Below are 21,462 nucleotides of genomic sequence, written 5' to 3' on the forward strand. Positions count from 1 at the left end.
AAACAGGCACTGACTGCACAGAAGGCTCGGCACCTCCTTCCCCTTCTCACTGCCCAGTACCTATAAATCCTCGACTATGAATTTCATTTCCTCTGCTCTAACCCACTGCCTCCATCAAATTGGTTCAGCCAGATCCCAGTGCCTCTGTCCTCTGTTTGCCAAGCTGACGGCCTTTACCTGGATCTCTATCTCTCTGGCTCCACACCTCCACCCCACCTCGCTGAAGCTTCTGAGTGTTGAGCACATGTGGGTCCCTCAGCGCTCCCCCAGCTCCCTACCCCCAACCCACCCCCTGCACCCCCCACAGCTGCGCCTGGCAAATTAAAAAATAAATCAGTAAATAAATAAAAATGAAATTATCTGGAATGAAGGAGCTCAGGAAATGTCTGTCTAGGCCCTGTAGGTCATTTTTCTGTGGCAGAACCCAGATGGTGGTGGGAAGGTAAGTTGACCTCCACCACCTGAGAAATTGAAGCTCCAGGTCCCCCACCCCGAGCATCCAGACCTCCAGCTCTCAATACTCCCGCCTGGTCTGCGACTCTGGCAGGCAGCACTGTGGTGGATGGGAAGCAGGGCAGAACTCCCAGAACCTTTGTAATCCTACACCAAGAACTTCTGCTCTCTGAGGGATTCTTGTATATAATAGGAATATCTCTCTGTGCCCAGATATTGTAGGGCTCAGTTTTGGATGTAACAAGGAACGTCAAGGCAATCTTTACTCAGGAGCCTTCTCCCCAATGCCATGCGAAAACTAGGGAAGACTTCTTCCTAGTTCCCGCCAGGAAGAGGGGCTGCGGAGTGGAAAAGCAAAGTTGGGAGGCACTACCTGGAAGAGGCCTCTGCCCTTCACACTCCTCTTCCCCAAATACTGCCACCTTCTCTCGGGTCTAGCAGACCTGGTAGCCCAGCAGGTCCAGGAAGCACCACTATCTATAAGGCTCTGGGCCAGCAGGTGGGAGTGAAGACAGGGGAGGGAGAGTAGGAGAGAAGGTCCAGAAGACCCCAGACCATAAAGCCCCAGGCTCTTCAGCCCGGCAGAAATCATCAGTGGCATTCAGGGCCAAGAAAGCAGGCTGGGAATGCAGGAGACTTCCAGATTGGTGTTTGGCCTCTGGAGAAGCTTAAAAATATTAATTTGGAGGAATTTTGAACCTGTGGGGCTGGGGGCTGGAAAGCCAGTACAGTCTTCAAACACCTGATCTGTGGCACTAGGATTTTATTGAAGTGTTGAGACAGATGGCTGTACTGCCACCACGTGGGACACAATCTGGTGTTGTACCCTCTGCTTCAACATGCACGTTGGGTGGCCCCAACCAGCACTGAGTTTCAGCCTAAAGCAAAGTAGGGGGGTTCCATAAGGCTGCCACCTGGACTCAGATCCCCGTGCTCTAACAAGAGAGAGTGCTCACCAGATGCTGAGCAAAGTTTATAAATCTTAACACAAATGTACAGGGTTTCTCAGTTGGTTATCTTCTTGGGTGCCCCCATGGGGCCTGGCTGTTTTACCTCTGAGATCATGTAATTATTTAACCTAGTCTTTTTCCTCCATTAGTGTCTTTGCACAGTTTATGTATAGTAGGTGCACAGTAAATGCTAGGCAAAGGCACAGTGAGGAAGCAAATGAATGAGCAATTCTGTGGGTTCATTACCCTATGAATCAGACAGTAAATTCACCGTCAAGTTAAACTGGGCTGCAGATCCACTTTAGATCCATTAAATGGAACAGCAGATCACTGATCCAAAGACACATGCATTTTTATTTAATGAAAGCAATCAGCGTCCTGGTGAAAACTTTCTGGAATCTAATGTGAAAGGAAATACTAAGGGCTTCTCTTTGGGAGTCCACCAGCTTGAAAAGCAAAACAAGGCAGTTTTCCTTAGGCCATCCCTGTATCATGTTAGTGGGTGAATGGGAAGAAAATTCAATAAGTAATTTGCTTTCTAACTTGAGAAATTTGAATCCTGATATCCCTGGATAAACTTCTCAGCTTTAAGGAATCTCTAATCAACCTAACTAGCATAAGGATTTACAGAAAATAATTTTCAGGAATATCTTTGGCTTTTACATCATCTTTTCAATATTTTGCTGTTCAGTTTGAATACTTTATATTTGAAGTATTCAAATTTAATATAGTAGTCTTAAATTTGAGAGGAACAGGTTCTATGAACTATAGCTTTTCAAATTTGCTTTTTAAATTTTAACTTACTCTCTGTTGTCTTAACAAATTTTCTAGAAGAAATATTCCTCAGAAGAAAGTTTCATTCACTCAGCATGTATTTATTGAGTACCTACTATGTACCAGGCATTGTTCTAAGCACTAGGAATTCACAGTGAACAAAACAAAAAATCCTGCTCTCGTAGTACTTATATTACAGTGATGTACTTAACAAGAGGTCTTGTATATCACCCCTCTCCCCACCAAAAAAATCTGTTGGGAGTATTCAATTAATGCCCATTAGTTCAATTTTGTTAATAGTCTTATGCAGTCATCTATTTTCTTATGGATTTTTCTCTCTACTGATCTATTATTATTGAGATAGGTATTGAAATTGTTACCTAACCTATCTGCAACTTCAACAAACAAAAGACTCAAAATTCAAAATGTTGGTGATAAAGGAAGTAAGCTTTATTTAGGACAGGAAAACTGCAGGAGATGGTAGACTAACCCATCACAAAGCTCGATTTTACTTAGGGATTTTTAAAGAGGGGATTGAGGAAAAGGAATGTAGAAGTGAAAAGGAGGAGAGAAGAGGACTTGAACCTGTGGGCTCCTTGCAAGGAGACAGGTACAAAATATCACCAAGGCTCTGTCTGGTTTCTGTTCTCATCCTTGACATTATCTTAGGATCCTATAGGATTTTGATTTGCTTTGGAGTGAAGTCACCTTTTTTGCAACATCTCTGTGCAGGGCTCTGGCTGACTTTGTTGGTTCCCAGAGTCAGCTTCCAGGCATTTGGCCTTGATCACTTCTCAGAACTCTGCAAGCCTCAATGAAGGACTTAGTTTTGCAAGATACTGATTAGCTTTTCAATGGTTGTATTAGTCCATTTCTATTGCTTATAAAAAATACTTGAAACTGGGTAATTTATAAAGAAAACAAGTTATTGCTTATAGTTTCTGAGGCTGGGAAGTCCAAAGTCCATCTGGTGGTGGTGACAGTGAACCAGTGGTCTCACATTGTAAGATGGTGGAAGCAGAGAGAGCAGAGAGAGTGAAAGACAGACTCTTCTCTTTTTGTAAAGCCCTCAGAATCATGCTCCTGACCACCATTTTTAATCCATTCACTACTAATCACCTCTTCAAGGCTCTACCTTTCAGTAATCATAATAGGATTTCCCACCCACTTACCAGTCACAGTGGGGGCTAAGATTGTAATACATAAAATTTGAGGAAAACAATTCAAGCTTCAGTGAGTTTGGGGGGAACATAATTCAATCTACTACATTCTGCCACTGCCCCCCCAAAACTCATCTCCTTTTCACATACAAATACATTCATTTCATCCCCAAAGTCTTAACTTGTTTCAACTCAATAGTCCAAAGTTCAAAATTCCGTCTGTGAATTAAAAACAAGTTATCTACTTCCAAGATGTTTGTGGGACAAACAGTGTTCATATTCCCATTCCAAAAGGGAGAAATAGGCCAAAAGAAAGGTGTAATAGGTCCCAAAAAAGTCTGAAGACCAGCATGGCAGGCATTAAATCTCAAAGCTGGAAAATCAGGTACCTTGACTCCATGTTCCACCTCCTCTACATGCTGGTGTGTGGGTTGGGTACCGAAGTCCACGGGTAGCTCTGCATCTATAGCTTTCCTGGTCTCAGTTGATGCTTTAGCTGTCTCAGACTGGCATTCCACTCTGGTAACTCCACAAGTCTGTGGTCTCCAGGGCAGTCCCATTCTCATGGCTCCTCTAGGCATGGGGCCGTTGGGGTTTCTCTGCTGCGACTCTGACTCCATGTTTCCGCTCAGCATTGGTCTAGTGGAGTTTGTCTGCGGTGACTCCACCCCTGTGACAGATCTCTTCCTGGGCCCCCAGACTTTTCCATACATCCTTTGAAATCACAGTGGAGGCTCTCAAGCCTTCCCAGCTTTGGTATTCTGTGAGCCTGTGGACCTAACACCGCATTGATGCTGCCAAGGCTTCCGGCTTGTACTTTCCAAAGCTGCATGTCCAGCCACACCTGGGAACAATTTAGCCACAACTGGTGCAGCCAAAGCAACTGGGGTGCTGGTGTGGGGAGCAGCATCCCAAGGTGGCCCTGGGCAGCAAGCCTGTGGAGGGCACCTCAAGCCAATGTTATCCAAGACCATTTTGTCTCCCTAGGTCTTTGGGCCTGAAATGGTAGTGTTGGCCCCCGAGGCTCTTGAGGTGCCTTCAAGGCCTTTTCCCCCTTCTCTTGACATTCTCTTTCTTCTGCACTAATCTTCTTAGCTAAGGGTCACTGGGTTGCACCATTCCATGCTCTCTGCTTCTTTACCACATGGCCAGGCTGCAAATTTTCTAAATCTTTACACTCTGCTTCCCTTTCAAATTCTGGCTTTATGCCGTGCCATTGCTGCCATAACTCAGTGTAGGCTGTTACAAGTAGTCATGCCGCTTCCTTAATGCTTTGCTGCTTAGAAGTTTCTTCTGCCAACTACTTTGGTTCACAACTCCTAAAGTTCCAACTTCCACAAAGTCCTAGGACATGGACACAATTCAGCCAAATCCCTTGCCCAAGGGTGATCTTGGCCCCAGTTTCCAATAAATTCTTTCTTATTTCTACCTGAGACCTCCTTAGGATGGCCTTTACAATCCATATTTCTATCAGCATCCAGCTCCCCACCATGTAACCAGTCTCTAAGACATTCCAAACTTTCCGTTGTCTTTTTGTCTTCTTCTGAGCCCTCTAAACTCCAACCTCTGCCCAACACCCACTTCCAAAGCTGCTTCCACATTTTCAAGTATTTCTTATAAGCAATACCCCAACTCTCTGGCACCAATTTCCTGTATTAGTCCATTTCTGTTGCTTATAACAAAATACTTGAAACTGGGTAATTTATAAATAAAATTAAATTTATTGCTTACAGTTTTTGACTGGGAATTCCAAAGTCCATCTGGTGGTGGCGACAGTGACCCAGAGGTCTCACATGGCAAGATGGTGGAAGCAGAGAGAAAAGAGAGAGCAGAAAAAGAAAGAGACAGACTCTCCTCTTCTTTTAAAGACTTCAGAACCATGCCTCTCATCACCATTTTTAATCCATTCACTACTACATGGTCCTACAATCCAATAATCTCTTCTAGGCTCCACCTTTCAATTACCATAATAGGATCTCCCACCCTCTTAACAGTCACAGTGGAGGCTAAGTTTCTAATACATAAAACTTGGGGGACACAACTCAAACTTCAGTGAGTTTTGGGGGGATGTAATCAATCCACTAAGATAGCCTTGTTTTTCTATTTAGCAAACAAGATAAGAACATCAGGGGATGCGAAGAAAGAGAGAAGAAAAATACTTGTGTCCCTTCTAAATTTTCATTGTTCAGCCCCGGTCGTTTTAGGTCCCAACAGGGCTTCAGTTCTCTCACTCCAACAATATCTCTGACTGCAGTACTGCGTTTTTCTATTTTTTCTTATTCTTTTGGCAGCTGGCTGGTCCAGGAAGGTTTTTCTATTTCTTATTTCTGTCAGTTTTTGCTTTCTCTATTTTGAAATTGTTAAATAGGTGCTTAAATGTCTAAGATTATGTCCTCTTTTATTACTATGAAACAAACTTTTTATCCCTGGTAATAATCATCTTTGTTCTGGAATCTACTATATCTATATTTTCTGCTTTCATTTGAAAATATACGCATGATGTATCTTTTTTCATCGTTTTACTTTGAGTGTATTTGTGAATTTATATTTAAGGAGTAAAGTGTAGGCAGCATATAGTTGCATTTTTCTCTCTGATCCAATCTGAAAAATTTTGCTTTTAGTGGAGTGTTTCCACTATTTACGTTGAATGTGATTACTAACATGGTTAGAGTTAAGTCTTATCTTGCTGTTTCTTTGCTCTTTCCCCATGTGTTCTTTATTTTCCTTTTTTATGCTTTAAAACTATTATTTTAATGTTGGTTTAGATTTTATTTTGTCTTCTTTCTTGGCTTGCTTGCTGTAACTCCCTTTAGGAAAAAAAAATTGTTCCTTGAATGGTCATGGTATATACATATAACTTTTTTATTCTACCTATAAGTGATATTATGCCACTTCACACATAGTATAAAATCCATACAATAATATACTTTCATTTCTCCCCCCCAACATTTGTGCTTTTCTTGTCATAAATTTCCTATTTACAGATATTACAGAAACTTCATTACACTGTTATGATTTTTGTTCACATCATCAATTACTTATAGAAGTTTTTATGTGATAATAAGTTTTCTTACATATTTGCCTATGTAATTACTAATTCTGGTTCACCTCATCCTGTGTGTGTGTGTGTGTGTCATTGTGTGTGAGTGTACAACTGTTATAGTGTGGGTCTCCAGGAGATGAATTTTTCAGCTTTTGTGTGTCTAAAAAAGAAGTTTATTTTTACTTGAAAAAAATTTTGTTGTTTTTGGAAGATTTACCCTGGATGTAGAATTCTAGGTTGAAAGTTTATTTTGTTTTGCTTTTCCTATATTATTACTTTAAAGGTGTTACTCCTGACTAAATACATTACAAAATAAATAAAATTTAAAAAGTGCATTACAAAATCAATAAATAAAAGTTTTTGCTCAGTTCCTCCTCATTGCATTGTTTCTGACAAGAAATCTGTTGGAAAATCTTTTTTCTTCCATAACATGTATTTTCTGTTCTTTCTCCCTTCCCACTGCTTTTCTCAATGTCACTAAGTGTGAACAATTAGATTAAAATAGATATTGCTGTACTTTTCTTCCTTTCTTTCTTCTCTTTTTTCTTCCCCCTGCTTATTGGCTCATTAGGACTGTTGGGTTTGTGAATAATCTGGAAAGATTATGGTCTTCAAACATTTTTCTGTCCTTACTTTGTTGGTTACCTTTGGGGACCTCAATTACACACATTTAGATCACTTGAAGTTGTCCTATGGCTCACTGACACTGATCATATCTTAAAATTCTCTATTCTCTCCATTTCATTTTATTGTTTTTGATGCTATGAATTCAAGTTCACTAACCTAATCTTCTGCAATGTTTAATCTGCCTTTAATACCAGCCAACATATTTTTCATTTTAAAGATTATAGATTTTATGTCTATATTTTAAATTTCTGCCTTTTCATGTCTTTTATATCTCTACTTACTTTATCTGAAGATATAAAATATGATTATTTTTAAATGTTTTAATGTTCTTGCCTGCTAATTCTAACATCTGTGTCAATTCTGGTTCAATTTTGATTGTTTCTTTTTACTCTTTAAGTGCATTATTTTTCTTCTTCTTTGCATTATTAATAGTTTTTTTTCTAAGTTGCATCCCAGGCATGGTAAATACTTTTGAGGGGTTCTATATATTTTCTTTTCCATTACTCTTTTTGAGTGCTATTTGGGAGCACTATCAAGCTATTTGAAAAGAGTTTGATCCTTTCAGATCTCTTTTTTGAGATTTGTTAGCCTGAACTAGAGCAAAATTCAACCTAAACATAATTATTCCCTACTGCAAAGTTAAGTTGTTTCTGTGTACTCTGCCCATCGTTTTAGAGAACGGTTATAAATAATTTTGAATAATATATATTTTTTAAAATAATACTTATTTCTCTACTTCACTGAGGAAAGAATGGTGCTAGAAAAATTGGAAAAGACATAGAAAAAACTAAAAGCTTTGGGGGTGTTCTTAAAAAGGCACAGTTGTACAAACCTAACACCATGATCCACCTGAAATATATATACATATATTATGTACAGTTTAGAGATTGAACTTTTAGAAAACTAGAGGTGGAAAGGGAGGGGGGAGCGGCGAGGGAGGAGGCTAATGAGGAATCGGTCAATGGACACAAGGAATGATGGTGTATGGTAACGATGAATAAGTAACTATATTGATCTAACCATCACACATTCTACACAATTATTGAAAATCAATGATGTGCCCTGCATGTATGTATAATAACAAAAACAAATTTTGGGCAATATTAAAGTATAAATAAAAATTGCCTGTTATCCCATTAACCATGAATTTTGTTAAGAAAAAAAATTTGTCTTTTAAACAGAGACTGTAAATGTAACAAATAAAACTTAGTTTGATAATTTATCAAACAAACAAACGAAAGAAACACACATTTCAATATCCAGCATTCCTTCCACACTGAGATGTTCAGAATAGAAATGTCCTCTGTTCTCTCCTTTATATTATATGTCTTTAATGAAATATCCCCCCCTCCCTTTCAAAAATCTAACATTCATTCTAATTGGACAGATGAAGATCCTGAGTTGAAAGTGACTCACTTAACTTGCCCAAATTTCTACAGAAATGAACAAAGTAGAACCTGGGAGTTCTTGGCTGGAACGAATTTGTCGATGGCAATTACGACCTGATGTCCTCCTTTCAGATTTCAACGTAGATCAGGAAACAGCCTGATTCTGAAAACTACCCTGTAGAAAAAATGGAAAAAATAAATATTTTTGTCAAAAAAAAAATTATAATTTCCATTCTTCCAAAACCTCTGCATGGTCAGTATAGAGTCTTTAGGTGAAGAATACTTCAGGAAAGAAAAGCATCCAGATTTTTTTTCTTTTTTTTTTTCATTTTAATTTATTTATTGAATCAAAATCGATTATACATATTTTGGGGGTTGAACATTGAAATATGTTGATCAAATCAATATTACTAGCATATATACTGTTACAAATTGTAATTATTCCTTATGCCCCTTGTCCAAGCTCTCCCCTTCCCTGTCTCCCTCTCCCCTCCCCGCTCTGATTTCCCTAGATTTCTTCTCTCTGTCTGAAAGAATAATGGCTACTCTGTTGATTTGTTGCCTAGATGATCTGTCCAATGCTGAGAGGTGTGATCCGGGCCCCCAGTATTATCGTAGAACAGATGCTTCTTCTGTCACTCTGAAATGGGCTTTGTGGAGAGAGACATCCTCTTCTTTATCTCTGCTGGTGACTCTCCTTGTGTGAATGCACTCCAGTGGTTGGCAGACCATGAGTGTGGTGATTGTGGTGTTTAGCTGCTTTTGCGGCAGCTATGGTTATTGAGGTGGCTGTGGTGAGCCACTCACATGGAGGTGATATTTTCGGCATGCTCCTTGGCCCTGAGGTGCTGGTGTGGTGTGCCTGGTTGTGGGAGTGGGGTCCAGTCCCTGGCTCTAAGCCTCTGGTTCCCAGGTAGGCCCCAAGGCATTAGTGTTGTGCCTGGGCTGGAACTAATTTTTTGTCCTTTGCTTACTTCTAACACAGGGGAACTTCCTGTGGGAACCAGCACTTGAGCTGTGTGGTTGAATTAAATTGCTGCTTTGCTACTGTTTCGCTAGGGAAGGCTTTTTGTGCAGCTCAGGGTTTAATGGTTGGTCCTATAGGTGCTTCCGGCTGTCCAGAGATCTGGTGGATCTGTGTTGTGTAGAATCTCTGATCTGGGCCTGAGTTTTTTAATCAAACTGCACCCCATGCAATTCTGCATTCCCAACCAGTCTCCTCTTAGTGGTCCTGTGCTGATTGGGGGGGTTGGCTGTCCTTGCTGTGCCCCAGTGTTCTCCTGTCAGGCTTGTCTCCCCTCCGCCCTGCTTCAAACACTTCCCATGTGCCGGTCCCTTGCAATGACTCACCGGCCTCTGAACGGCTCCCTTTTCTCAGCTGTCCTGACTCCTCACTCCTGCGTGGGTCCACGGGAACCCTATTAGTGGTCTTGCTGTCCTGGGGACCGCCAAGGCCCTCTTCTCCCCTGCCGCCCCCAAGTAACGCCATCTGAAGGGCACAGCTGCGACTTCTGCTGGCTCCTGCTCTATGCGCTGATCAGGTCCAGCCTTAAAGCAGCCGCGGCCTAAAACACTCAGAGCAGTTTTTTCTTTCTCTCATCGTGGTTTCTCCCAACTTCATGAACTCCGTAGGTCTCTCCTCCTCTTTCTCTGAACTCCAGTGGCCCCAGCTTGGCTGATGTTACATTTTTATAATTATAAATTGTTTGATTTGTGGGAGAGAGTGACACTGGGAACCATCTATTCTGCCATCTTGACTGGAAGTCTTGCATCCAGATTTAATTATCAACTTTTGGTAGAGTTGGGATATGAGTTATTTATTTAAAAATACATTTTTGTTCACTATTGTGGTTTCTGTTTTATTACAATGCATTTCATAAACTTAGCACTAAAAAGAGAAATGAGCAGTTCTCAAAGTAGCTAGCTCAGGAACAGGCACAAGACTGGGAAGAGGCGGGTGTCAAGAGATGGTTTTGTTGGAGTGAGCAGGACTGAAGCCATGTTGGGACCTAAAACCACATGGACTTTAGAAACAAAAAACAGTTTTTTTCCTAGCATGCATTTCTCTGAGTTCCCTCTTTCCCCATGCTTTCTTGATATTTTGAACCTTGGTTGTGGGGCAAGATGACATTATTTACATAAATGTGAAGTTTTCCAGTCAGCCTGGAGCTGCATACTTGTTATGAGACATGCACTATCCAGATCCTGAGAAACCAAGGAAAACATCAATAAAGTTATGCTGATTCCACCCTGAAGCAAATCTAAATCTTGTAGGACCCTAAGATAATATAAAGGAGGACAACAGAAGGCAGATGGAGTTTTGGTGAGAATTTGCATTTGGCTCTTTACATGTCCTCTTCCCTTTTGCTTTCCAATCCATCAAGCTCTTTAAAAATCCTTCAGTGAATCTGTGTCATTGAGATGGTTTTAGTCTGTCCATCTCCTTCGTGTTTACCAGAAAGATGGGTCAGCCTAACATCTCCCACAGGTTAGTGGTATTCCTAACTAAATAAAGCTGACCTCCTATTTCATCAACAATTTGAATATTGGGTCATTTGTTTCTGTTTTGGCACTGGGCAGCCAGACTTGGTTTCAGCAATAGTTTTTATAAGCCATCCAGGAGATGAGTGCTCAGGGTGGCCTAGCCTCCCACTTCAAACCGACAAAGTGATTGGCCATGGTAGCATGCCAGGGCTTACTCATTCGTGCTGTAGGAGCGAGGCTGGGTCCACCTGTGGGTGCCAGCTGCCTGTGCTCGGCCGGCCCAGAGGCTGGGATTTTGGGGACTTTCCCAATAGCTGATGGAATCTATTTGCTCCAGGGAAGACTCCAGACTTGGGTTTGGTAACAGTTGCACTTAATGACAAGTACTCCTTCCACACCTCTCCTCATTTTGAGTGTTAACATTTCTGCAAGACTTACTTTTTCACACACATCTTCTCATATTTGTGAAATCAGGACAAGAGAACAAATTGAGGCCACATCCTGAACATCCGAATGTTTAAAGTGTATTACTTTAGCTAACAAATTTTCAAAAAATATCTTTTATCCTCCTACTTGGAAAAATATTATATAACATCATAATGATATGGAAGGTTGGGCTGGAGTTTGAAATTATCAGATCTCGGCATGGAGCAGTGTTGGCTATTTTGCTCTGAGAAAAATAAACCAGGAAGAAAAGGCTGAGCAGCTCACAGTTCAGACAGGGAATTTGGGACTGAGGCTACCAGAAGGACTCTAGGAGCCAGAAATCCTCACAAACATCTCTGCCAGTTGGGTTAGATTGGGGAAGTCTGGAGGGACCATAGAGATGAACTCTACTGTACTGGACCCAAAGTAAGAACTACTCTTTTACCCTCTTCTGCTTGTTTATGAAGCTAAGACAAGAGGATGGTCTGTGCAGTAAACAGCAAAAGCTCCCCCTTGACTCTCACTTTTCTACTTCCAGAACTCCAACGGCTTTTCCTCCCGCATTTGACTGGCTCCATCCACTGGCGCTGCAGGGTCAGGAAATTTGGGGGAGTTTCAGATTCTTATAGGTTACTCTCCACTCTAACTCCACTCTGCCCCATGCATCCAGGCGTCTGCTCAGACACTTTCCGTTTCCATAGAGATTCTCTCTCCTAAGTCCCTGCCCTCTGTTCTCAGAATCAAACCTCTGTCTCTGAATGGCTCAATTCAGGGGAACTCCCAGATCTCAGAGGAGTCCAGCAAAGGAATAGAGATCTTACGGTGGAATGATCCAGCTATGCAAAGCTGGGCTCTCTCCTTTCCTTCTCTCCTGCTGGAGGTTTGTTCCTTCAGCTCCTTAGAACCTTGCTTTCTCACCCCACTGTCCCCAATGTTCTCTGTGCAGCCAAGGCTGTTCTCTAAAAACTTTAGTGCACAGATCTGAGCTGCTTCTCCAGAATCCATAGCTTGGCTTTCAGACTGCATGAAAGAGATCTGGAGACAATTGTAAGTGGTAAGAGAGTTTTCTTAAGGATCCATGGTGGCATATGTTTCCACCCTATAAGTAGTGAACTAAAATTGTTGTGGGGGGAAAGCCTCTATTATAATTATTTTCTCATATGGAAATAAATTCTGATTTACCTGAACACAACTCCTCTTCCCCTGATCTGACATAGGGTTTCCTTGGACTGGAGCTTCCTAGCCTCTCTCTCATACCCTCTGAGTGGAGCTGGGGAGTGCCAGGCAGCTAATCCTGTATCCTGCTGTTGAGAGGAAACCTTAGTTGGCTTTATGTAGAGTGTGAAAGGCAGGAGAAATCACCGCTCTAAAGTGTGGGCCGAAGTTATTCTGACATTAAATTGTTACTTTAAACCCCCCAAATAAATCAATACAAAAAATGAAACGCTTCCTACAGTGACAGAATATATGTAAATCCAACCTCGGGCAAAATATTCCCCAAGTTTCCCAGACATTTGTTAAAAATCATTAACTAATGAAGTAACCTATTTTATCTTTTTATAAGTTAAAAATAAAAATCATTAATCCCCAAATAAACTTTATTATATACAAAGTCACCATTTGTGGACTTATTTGTAGAGAAATTTGTAATTCTTGATGAAATCATGTTTGTAGAGGTTTGTTTATGGAGATCAGCCAAAGTGTTAAGTCAATCTTTTCCTTTGTTCTGTAAAAACCCAATCATCCAGGTTAACACCATCTGAAAACCCCTGAAATGCAATCAATTGGGAAAATGGGTGTGGTCTTCAGAGGCTCAATAAAAGGACAATCAAGGAGCCCAACTCATTATTCTCCAGAACAGACTGAGTGCCTTTCGAACTCACCTGCCTTCAGAGACTTTTGAATGCTGTCACTACTGCACAGTGAGGCCTTGCTCCCTGAGCCGAATTCATATTATTGCTTCCTCAGCAAGTATTGGTGAGACCATAAATATATTCTTCGGTGAGTATACAATTTACTGAAGTGAAGTTCCTGCTATTTTTTGTAACCAAAACAAATAATTTTAATTCATAAATCAGCAAACTGAGATGTTTTCCATGAAATGATGTTGTTTGCTTAGTTAGTAAAAATGACTCCATATTTATAACCTATTTACAAATTAAACTGTTTTTAAATCTCATCATTCTATACATTTTTGAATTAATATAATGATTTTTGTCTATTTTATGTTATTTTTGGTTGTTCATATATATGGTAAAGACTTAAAAGTAGTTGCCAGATATCTTACAGTTTTGTAACTGTTGTAGGTCCTATAAATTGGTACATTCATGTACATATACAAAAGAGAATATAGTCAATATATAAATAAATAATGCATAAAATAATTAGAAAAGTATCGCTTTTGATTGTAATTTTGTCTCTTTCGAAGCTTTGTTTTTTTGACTTAAACGCTAATGAAGCCAGAAAATGTTTAGGCTTGCAGAAAGTGGCACTGGTATTTATGAAGAAACCTCAGTAATGAGAGTGCCATCTCTATTCATTTAGTGTAGAAATGAGGGACTAATTTTTTAAAGTAAACTTTTATTACATGATAATTAAACTTTTTTCACAATGTGAAAGGGTGCCTGATAGTTTAAAGGACTTGAAAAATATTGGTATTTTAATTCTTTAATTATTGGTTTCTTTGAGCATAGGTATGTAGATAAAGATAGGAGGACAACTTAGTATGTTAATATATAAAGAGGCTCGCTGAAATGTGATACAGTTTTACAAAGTTTCGTTTAATCCGTTGTATGAGTCTGTTTTCAGTTGCTTATAACAATACCTGAAACTGGGTAACATATAAAAAAGAGGCTTATTTATTACAGTTCTGGAGACTGGGAGGTCCACAGTCCAGGGTGAATATCTGGTGAGGACCTTCTGGGTGGGAACTCTCTACCGGGTTCTGAGGCAACCAGGATATCATAATGGGGAGAATGGCCTGAGCGGGAGAGAGCTAACCTTCCCATTGGCTGTCCTTATAAATTCATCAGAACCACTTGCATGACAACCCATTAAACCATCAACTTTTTACTCCCCGAATGGATCAATCTATTTGGGAGTCCCACTAGTTGAGATACAATCACCTCTCAAAGGCCTAACCTTTCCAATACCAGCATTGGATTCCCCAGCTTCTTAACACTGTTACAATGGAGATCAAGTGACAAATGAACTTTGGGAAACATGTTTGACTGACAGCAACCTTATTCTCATGTATTCAAAAGCTGATTTTGGATTAAGATCTGTTTAAGACCACAAAGGACATCAAATGAGAAAACTTGCTTTTGTCAATATGTTTTGAATATACAAGTTTCTTCTACATTTTTATCAATGGGTTGTAAGAAAAGCACACTCTGGATGATGAGTGAGAGAAAGAAGATATACAGATCAGTGGCATTCTGTACATTACTTCATTTTATTAATTTACTTTTTGAAAGTTTTATTATCTGTAAGGATATTGTATTAACATCATGTCTTTAAGTTGATAGACATTTCTTGGAACTGTAACTATACTAGAAAATGGTTGTTTGAATTACCATAGTGGCTTAGCAAACAGTGGTTCCTTGGTTAGCTGATTTTAATGTTGCATAAAAAGGTATACATTCTGGCTACAACAGTTACTGGTAGAGTGATGAAGGAGAAGTCATCAAGACATAATGGTTATGGTAATTAAGTGAAATAATGAGGTTAAAACTGAGTCCTAATCTCTTTGCTAAACCAATTACTTGAAATGAGCAACATAATTGATTTTCAGATCAGTTCAAACCTCCCCGTGGATCTACAGATTGACTCAAACTCGTGCGGTTCAAGCAATTTATTGGAACCTAAAACCTCAGCAGAACTGCAGTACATTTATGGAGTTGGAAAGGTTTGGCAAAGTTGATGCATGTTGGTTAGGCAACCAAAAAAGTGTTCTACAAAGCTCAAAAGATTTCTTTAGGACCAGTTTTCCATCTGTGTCATAGCCAAAGTCCATCCTACTCTAGATAGAAGTTTATTATCGAGTCACAACTTGAGTAAATTTTTGCTTTGGTCTTTGCTTTTCAGGACAGAAACATAAACTGTTCTGATTTTCTTCCCTGAGAAAAATGGACTCAGACATCCCAGAAGCCTTCCAGAAAGAACTCACCTGCCTCGTCTGCATGAACTACTTTATAGATCCAGTCACCATAGGCTGTGGGCACAGCTTTTGCAGTCCTTGTCTCTTTCTTTCTTGGGAAGAAGCCCAAACTCCTGCTCGTTGCCCAATGTGCAGGGAACCATCACAGCAGAAAGACTTCAGAACCGATATTCGTGTGAAGAAGATGGCTTCCCTTGCCAGTTTCTGAGCTCTGAGGAACACATGTGTGGGACCCACAAGGAGACAAAGAAGATCTTCTGTGAAGAGGACAAGAACCTGCTGTGTGTGCTGTGCTCTCACTCTCAGGGGCACGAGGCTCACAGACACTGTTCCATTGAAGGGGCTGCTGAGGAACACCGGGTAAGTGGTGCCTCTGAGGGTACTATGGAAGCCGGGAGCTTGTACAGCTAGGAGATTATGAGGACAAACAGGATCATGATGATGATTAATTCATTCTTTCCTGATGTGTCTATTGTGCACCAGATACTATTCTAGGCACGGAAGATAGAGCTGTGAATAAAATACATACATGTCTTCGTGAGGCCGACAGTCCAATGGGAGGGTGATAAAGTCAATGTTTATTATTTTGGTTATTGAAAATTACGTTAACATCACCATAAAACTCCCATTTTCACCGAACCACTGGCTACCACAACTACTTGGGCAAAGAGGATTTTATATGGGAAACATGTTTAGTATTAAGAGACAGATAAGTAGGATAAAGTACATTGAGATTAGCAGGAGAAAAGCATTAGTAGATGAAGATTATGAGACAAGATGCTTATCTGAAAGCCAGCCGACTACATACAATCTTTACTTGTCTGTTTCTCTAGGCTAATGATTACATTAAATGTGGTCTACAGTCTCGAATCTTCCAAAACAGAAAGTTTATGGAGGGTAAACAGGCAAACGTGATATTTGTACTTTCTCTAAAGTACTTTTATTCAACATTCCTTGCCTTTCTCCATTAGTTAGGGTATGAAATCCATAGTATTTACTTTTCTGGTGCTCACATGCATAGTTTTTTTTTTTTTTTTTTTTTACAGGAGAAGCTATTAAAGCAAATGAGATCTTTATGGGAAAAATTCCAAGACAATAAGAGAAATCTAAATAAGGAGAGGAGACTAACCAACCTGTGGATGGTAAGTATGAGACTGTTACTTTCCTCAGAACCGGCTTGAAGCAGACATGATAGAGAATTACCCATTAAGAACGTGAGCTGAAATCATCATGTGCAGTGAGATTCTATGAATGGGTAGAACAATAAGAAAAATAATTCACCTTTTCAGTGTAGGGTCATGTTCTTAGTTTTTCCTGACACTAATAGATTAGCAACTACAAAAAAAATCCATCAAAAGAAAGTTGAACAAGTGGTTAGATGAAGCAAAATACAGAGATTTTTGGAAATTCAGTAACCTTTAAAGAGTTTAGGCAAAATATCTCGGATTTAAAGTCAATCTGAGTCCTGAGAGACAAATAGGTGTTAGAGGTTCATGGGTATTTCAGGCAGATGTTTATGCATGAGATGAATTCCAGAAATTAAAGGACGTGTGATTGGGTATCGCAGGTATTTCATACCGATCAGCACAATGAATTCTCGGGGTTAAAAAGGAAGTGCGATTTGAGAAGCAATTTAAGAAGTGTAGCTGTGATGGTAAAAACTGAAAGCACAGGGGCTAGACAATATTATCATTCAAGTAGGAGAAAATAGAATATGTTGAAAAGCTGAAAAAAGGGCAAAAAATAAAAAGAAATTGGAGGAAGTGAGAAAATGAATACATGAATATTGGAAGTAGACATGCAATGAAATGAGAATTAATGTTCCTAAAGTGACAGGTCAATATGGAGCCTGTGACATAGATAGGAGGAAGGTAGACATCAGGATGATAGAAATCTTTTGAGGGTTTAGGTATTTTAGGAAGACCTTGTCTGATGGCTTCTAATCCATCTGCTAATTTTAAGTGGTCAGGTTGCAGAGTAGAGAGATTTGCGACTAGAGACTAGTGTATTAAACAGATTAGACTATTGCATATAATAATTTAATAATAAACCATAGATTTCAACAGTTTTAATATAGTCTTTCAGATGTGAGAAGATGCATATTAAAGATATTAACCCTGGAAGGCAATTTTCCAGGTGTCTCAGAAACTTATGAAGAGGATAAAAGTGTTTTGAGGAAAGAATGATTACTTTCTTTGTGTTGTTAATAAAGAGAGAAACATAAATGAAGGAGGAAAAGAGAGAGATGAATTTTGTGGATTCCAAAAATTGGGAGGAGGTGAATTTATGGTATCTGTGGCTGATTAATAGAAACCATTAGCCAAGGAAAAACATATATGGTTTAAGTTTAAGTGGAGGAGGTTAAAGGTTGCCTGAATATGTGATCAACAAAATCCATTTCCTTACAGGATTACGTGTATCTGCGCAGACAGATGACCAGGGCTGAGTATAGGAAGCTACATCCGGTTCTCTATGGGGAAGAAAAAGAATATTTAGAGAGCCTGAAAAAGGAAGGCTGGCACATTTTACAACAGCTCAAGAAAAGTGAAGCCCAAATGGTTGAAAAGTGGAGACACCTAAAAGAAATGTATGAGGAACTGATGAAAATGTGCCATAAACCAGACAAGGAGCTGCTCCAGGTAAGAATTTCTTTTAGCTGAGGTTCATATCTTTAACATCCATTGTTTATTTGGTACCAAAAATATATTTTCTCATCTCCTGCATCTGTGGTGGAGGTCATTTTCTCACTAGGCATAGTAGAGATACTGTAACTTTTAACCATGAACAATAAAGCTGTATATAATTGTGAACACTTTCCCCAGAGAAGATTCCCTTCTATAATTCTTATATACCTTGTTCTAATAACGAGAAAAGACCGACTTATTCATGGATATCCAATAGATAATATGGGAACATTTGGGAAAAGTTCCCATTTACTTTCTTATTCTCTTTGGATGCCCTATATCTGAATTGCTCTTATTTTGAAATACATCAGTCTTTAGAGATAACCCCTAGAAAGAACGTTTGGTAGACAGGTAATTTTTGCAGCAACGCACGGTTACTATGGTTGCTACCCACCTCCTTCTCTTTTTTTTTTTTTCACCCTAAGGGTTTTGAATTTATTAAGAATTTAGATTCTGTCGGTCTGTTTGTACTGGGTTTATTATTTAGAAAGGGAAAGGGTGAATTTAGAATATTTAGAAGAAGGTTTGGGGAGTGGTTGTGATTGAAACTTTTCTTAGCTTTTCAAAACCCAAAGACTGAGCAGTCAGAATGCCCAATTTCTGAAGAGAACTCATAGCTTTTCTTTTTTCTTTTTACAGGATTTAGGAGACCTACTAACAAGGTAAGTTTGGCTTTCAATGTAAACAGGGGTAATATGAGGGCTATGAAAGATCTCAAGCTCTTTCTAAACAACTGAAGCCGTTATACATTAGATTATATTGTTTGTTCATGTGTCCAAGTATTTGTGTGTTTTACTGAGTGTATAATTCCCTGTGCCTCTTTATCAGAAGTTAGTCTTGACTCCCTGCCCTGTGGCTCAGAGTTATGCATTAAAGGCTTAATGCAGAAGTTGCTAGGAAATAGCTGCCTATGTTTTTAGGATTCAACATCTTGAAGTGCATGGACTAGTTTTTCCCAGCTCGTAGGCAAGAGAGGCAAGAACTTCTGAGAATCAGGGGGATGAAAGCAGGTAAGCATAGAGAAATATAAGAAAGATTCTCGAAGAATAGTGCAGTCCTATAAGATGTTTGTGGAGGTAACTGAAATATCAGAAAGGAGTTTTGATATAGTATTTTCAGTTGAATGTTTATGTCTTTTCTTAAGCACCAGGATAAAATATTTGGCACCCAAAAGATTAACTTAATTCTCCTTCTTCCAGGAGTGAGTCTGTGCAGCAGCACATGCCCCAGCCTGTGAATCCAGAGCTCAGTTTAAGACCCATCACCGGACTGATAGACAGGTTTGACCACTTCCGAGGTGAGTGGCAGCCACTGGTGTGACGTGACTGCATAAATTGTGCTTCAGTAACAGTTGTCTCTAGCCAGTATTTCCCCCTCTACTGATCTTTCATTTAGGAGAAGAGAGAAGCCTGTGAGTAGTATGAGTGTTTATAGTTCTATTTGTACTATGATAATATGGACAAAACTGAAAGAGAGCTGGTGAAAAATAAATGTCATTCAGACCTGTAATGAATTACATATATAGAGAAAGAAGAAACAGAAAAATGGCCCTTTGAGTCTTTGAATCACTCTTTGATAACATGTCAGATGTTCAATGAGTTGTATAGAACTGCACATTTATTCAGTAATTTCCAATTTCAAATTAAACACAATTAATATTGATGATAGGGTGTTCTATATGCAAATATTTTTCCTAAAAAATTTCTTAGTCATTGAATTTGTAAACAACATGAAGTACAATGTATATGATGAGAAAAATAGGTGAATAAACATACTGCACAAGTAATATTTTGTGAACAACCAAAATAAAGTTGGTGGTCGATGAGGCAGGAGTAGAGCTCCGTGGTACATCCAAACCTGGAGGGTCCCCGCAGGCAGAGGAAGATTAGGCATCACGGAAGCAGGAGAAAAGGCAGAAAATTCCTAGTAAGAAACCGCTTTTAAAGCCATATTCAGGTTTTGTTCTTAAGTGTAAATTAACTAGCACATAATAACACCAGCAAGGCGATCACCATTTTATAGGTCTCACATTGATATTCTCTCTCCACATCCCCCAAAGCTGCAGGGAGGGTAAGGTTTGTTGCCATGGAATTGCAGCAATACACAAGTCTCCAGTTTTTCATGTTCTGTAAAAAGTAACCAGGGAGAAGTAGGCATGACTTCCCTTCCCTTTATAATCTCTGAATTTTTTAGATTTTTTTTCTATTGAGTTTAGGTATGGGTTTCTTCTATAGGTTAACAGGTAGCACATGAATCTGATATTTTTTCAGCCAGAACTGCTTTTGTGGACCTGACCTGTTTTTCTTAGTGACACTCTAGGTAGATTTTCTTATTTCATGCATGATTTTATTTTTATCTTGACTAGAATATTCTTTTTCCACAGTGGAAATTTTCTTCGATAATGAAATAACCAATCACAATATCAGTTTTTTTGACGATGTGAGAAATTTGAAGTTTAGACATGACCATCAAGATGCCTCTTTGAATTCTGACAGATCTAACTATTTTGCTGCATGGGGAGCTCAGAGGTTCACCTCTGGAAAACATTACTGGGAGCTGGATGTGGACAACTCTTGGGACTGGGCTCTAGGAGTCTGTAAAGATTCCTGGATAAGAAACACTGGCAAAATGCTTGAATCTGGGGACACATTTCTTCTTCTGTGTGTGAGGGAGGATAATCATTACACTGTCTTGACCACCCCCCCAGTGATTTATCATTACATAAAGAAACCTCTGGGCCGGGTTGGTGTGTTCCTTGATTTTGAGAGTAGAAGTGTGAGTTTTGTGGATGTTGCCAAGAGTTCCCTCATATGGAATTACCCCACTGGCTCTCTCAATTTCCCTGTCAGGCCTTATTTTTGCACTGGCCACACATGATCAGGCATAAGTCAGAAACCAGATGTTGTCTGGGAATTCCATATCTGAAAGAGCCCTTCTCAGTTGAAGCAAATCAATAATGTTTGACTGTATTGTTTTCTCTCCTTTAATATAACCTCATTTTATTGTTATTAAATAGAATGTATGAAGTGAAAAATTGTGTTGGCTCATTTTCTTTTAATTAAAATCATCTTTTGCATCCCATTATCGAGAATATATGCTGTGGTTGCTTACATGTTTTGTGAGCTTGCTGAGGTTACACACATGCATGGTTGTACAATTCCAATTTAACGATCTAATGGGGTTTGCACATTTAGACAGACCTGGTTATCCACAAAACACATGTCAGTTTGACCTTTTCTCTCTCTTATTGATATAATAAATCCTACAGTTGTATCACCCTCAGGGAAAAAAAGAAGCAACCATACATATTATAG

General features: G+C 39.4%; 1 protein-coding gene and 1 pseudogene across 1 annotated transcript in view; one reads left to right on the forward strand and one right to left on the reverse strand.

Moving 5' to 3' along the window:
- Nucleotides 1–3,957, reverse strand: part of LOC134376144 (putative N-acetylated-alpha-linked acidic dipeptidase) — a 33,224-nt gene extending 29,267 nt beyond the window's left edge. The window contains exon 1 of the mRNA XM_063094802.1: nucleotides 3,777–3,957. Coding sequence (XP_062950872.1) covers nucleotides 3,777–3,957 — 181 coding nt within the window. The remainder of the gene's footprint in view (nucleotides 1–3,776) is intronic.
- Nucleotides 3,958–15,432: 11,475 nt separating this feature from the next.
- On the forward strand, nucleotides 15,433–21,025 carry LOC134376145 (tripartite motif-containing protein 43-like; annotated as a pseudogene).
- Nucleotides 21,026–21,462: the final 437 nt, after the last annotated feature.

The sequence above is a fragment of the Cynocephalus volans genome, chromosome 4, assembly GCF_027409185.1.
Source record: "Cynocephalus volans isolate mCynVol1 chromosome 4, mCynVol1.pri, whole genome shotgun sequence".
Classification (NCBI taxonomy): domain Eukaryota; kingdom Metazoa; phylum Chordata; class Mammalia; order Dermoptera; family Cynocephalidae; genus Cynocephalus; species Cynocephalus volans.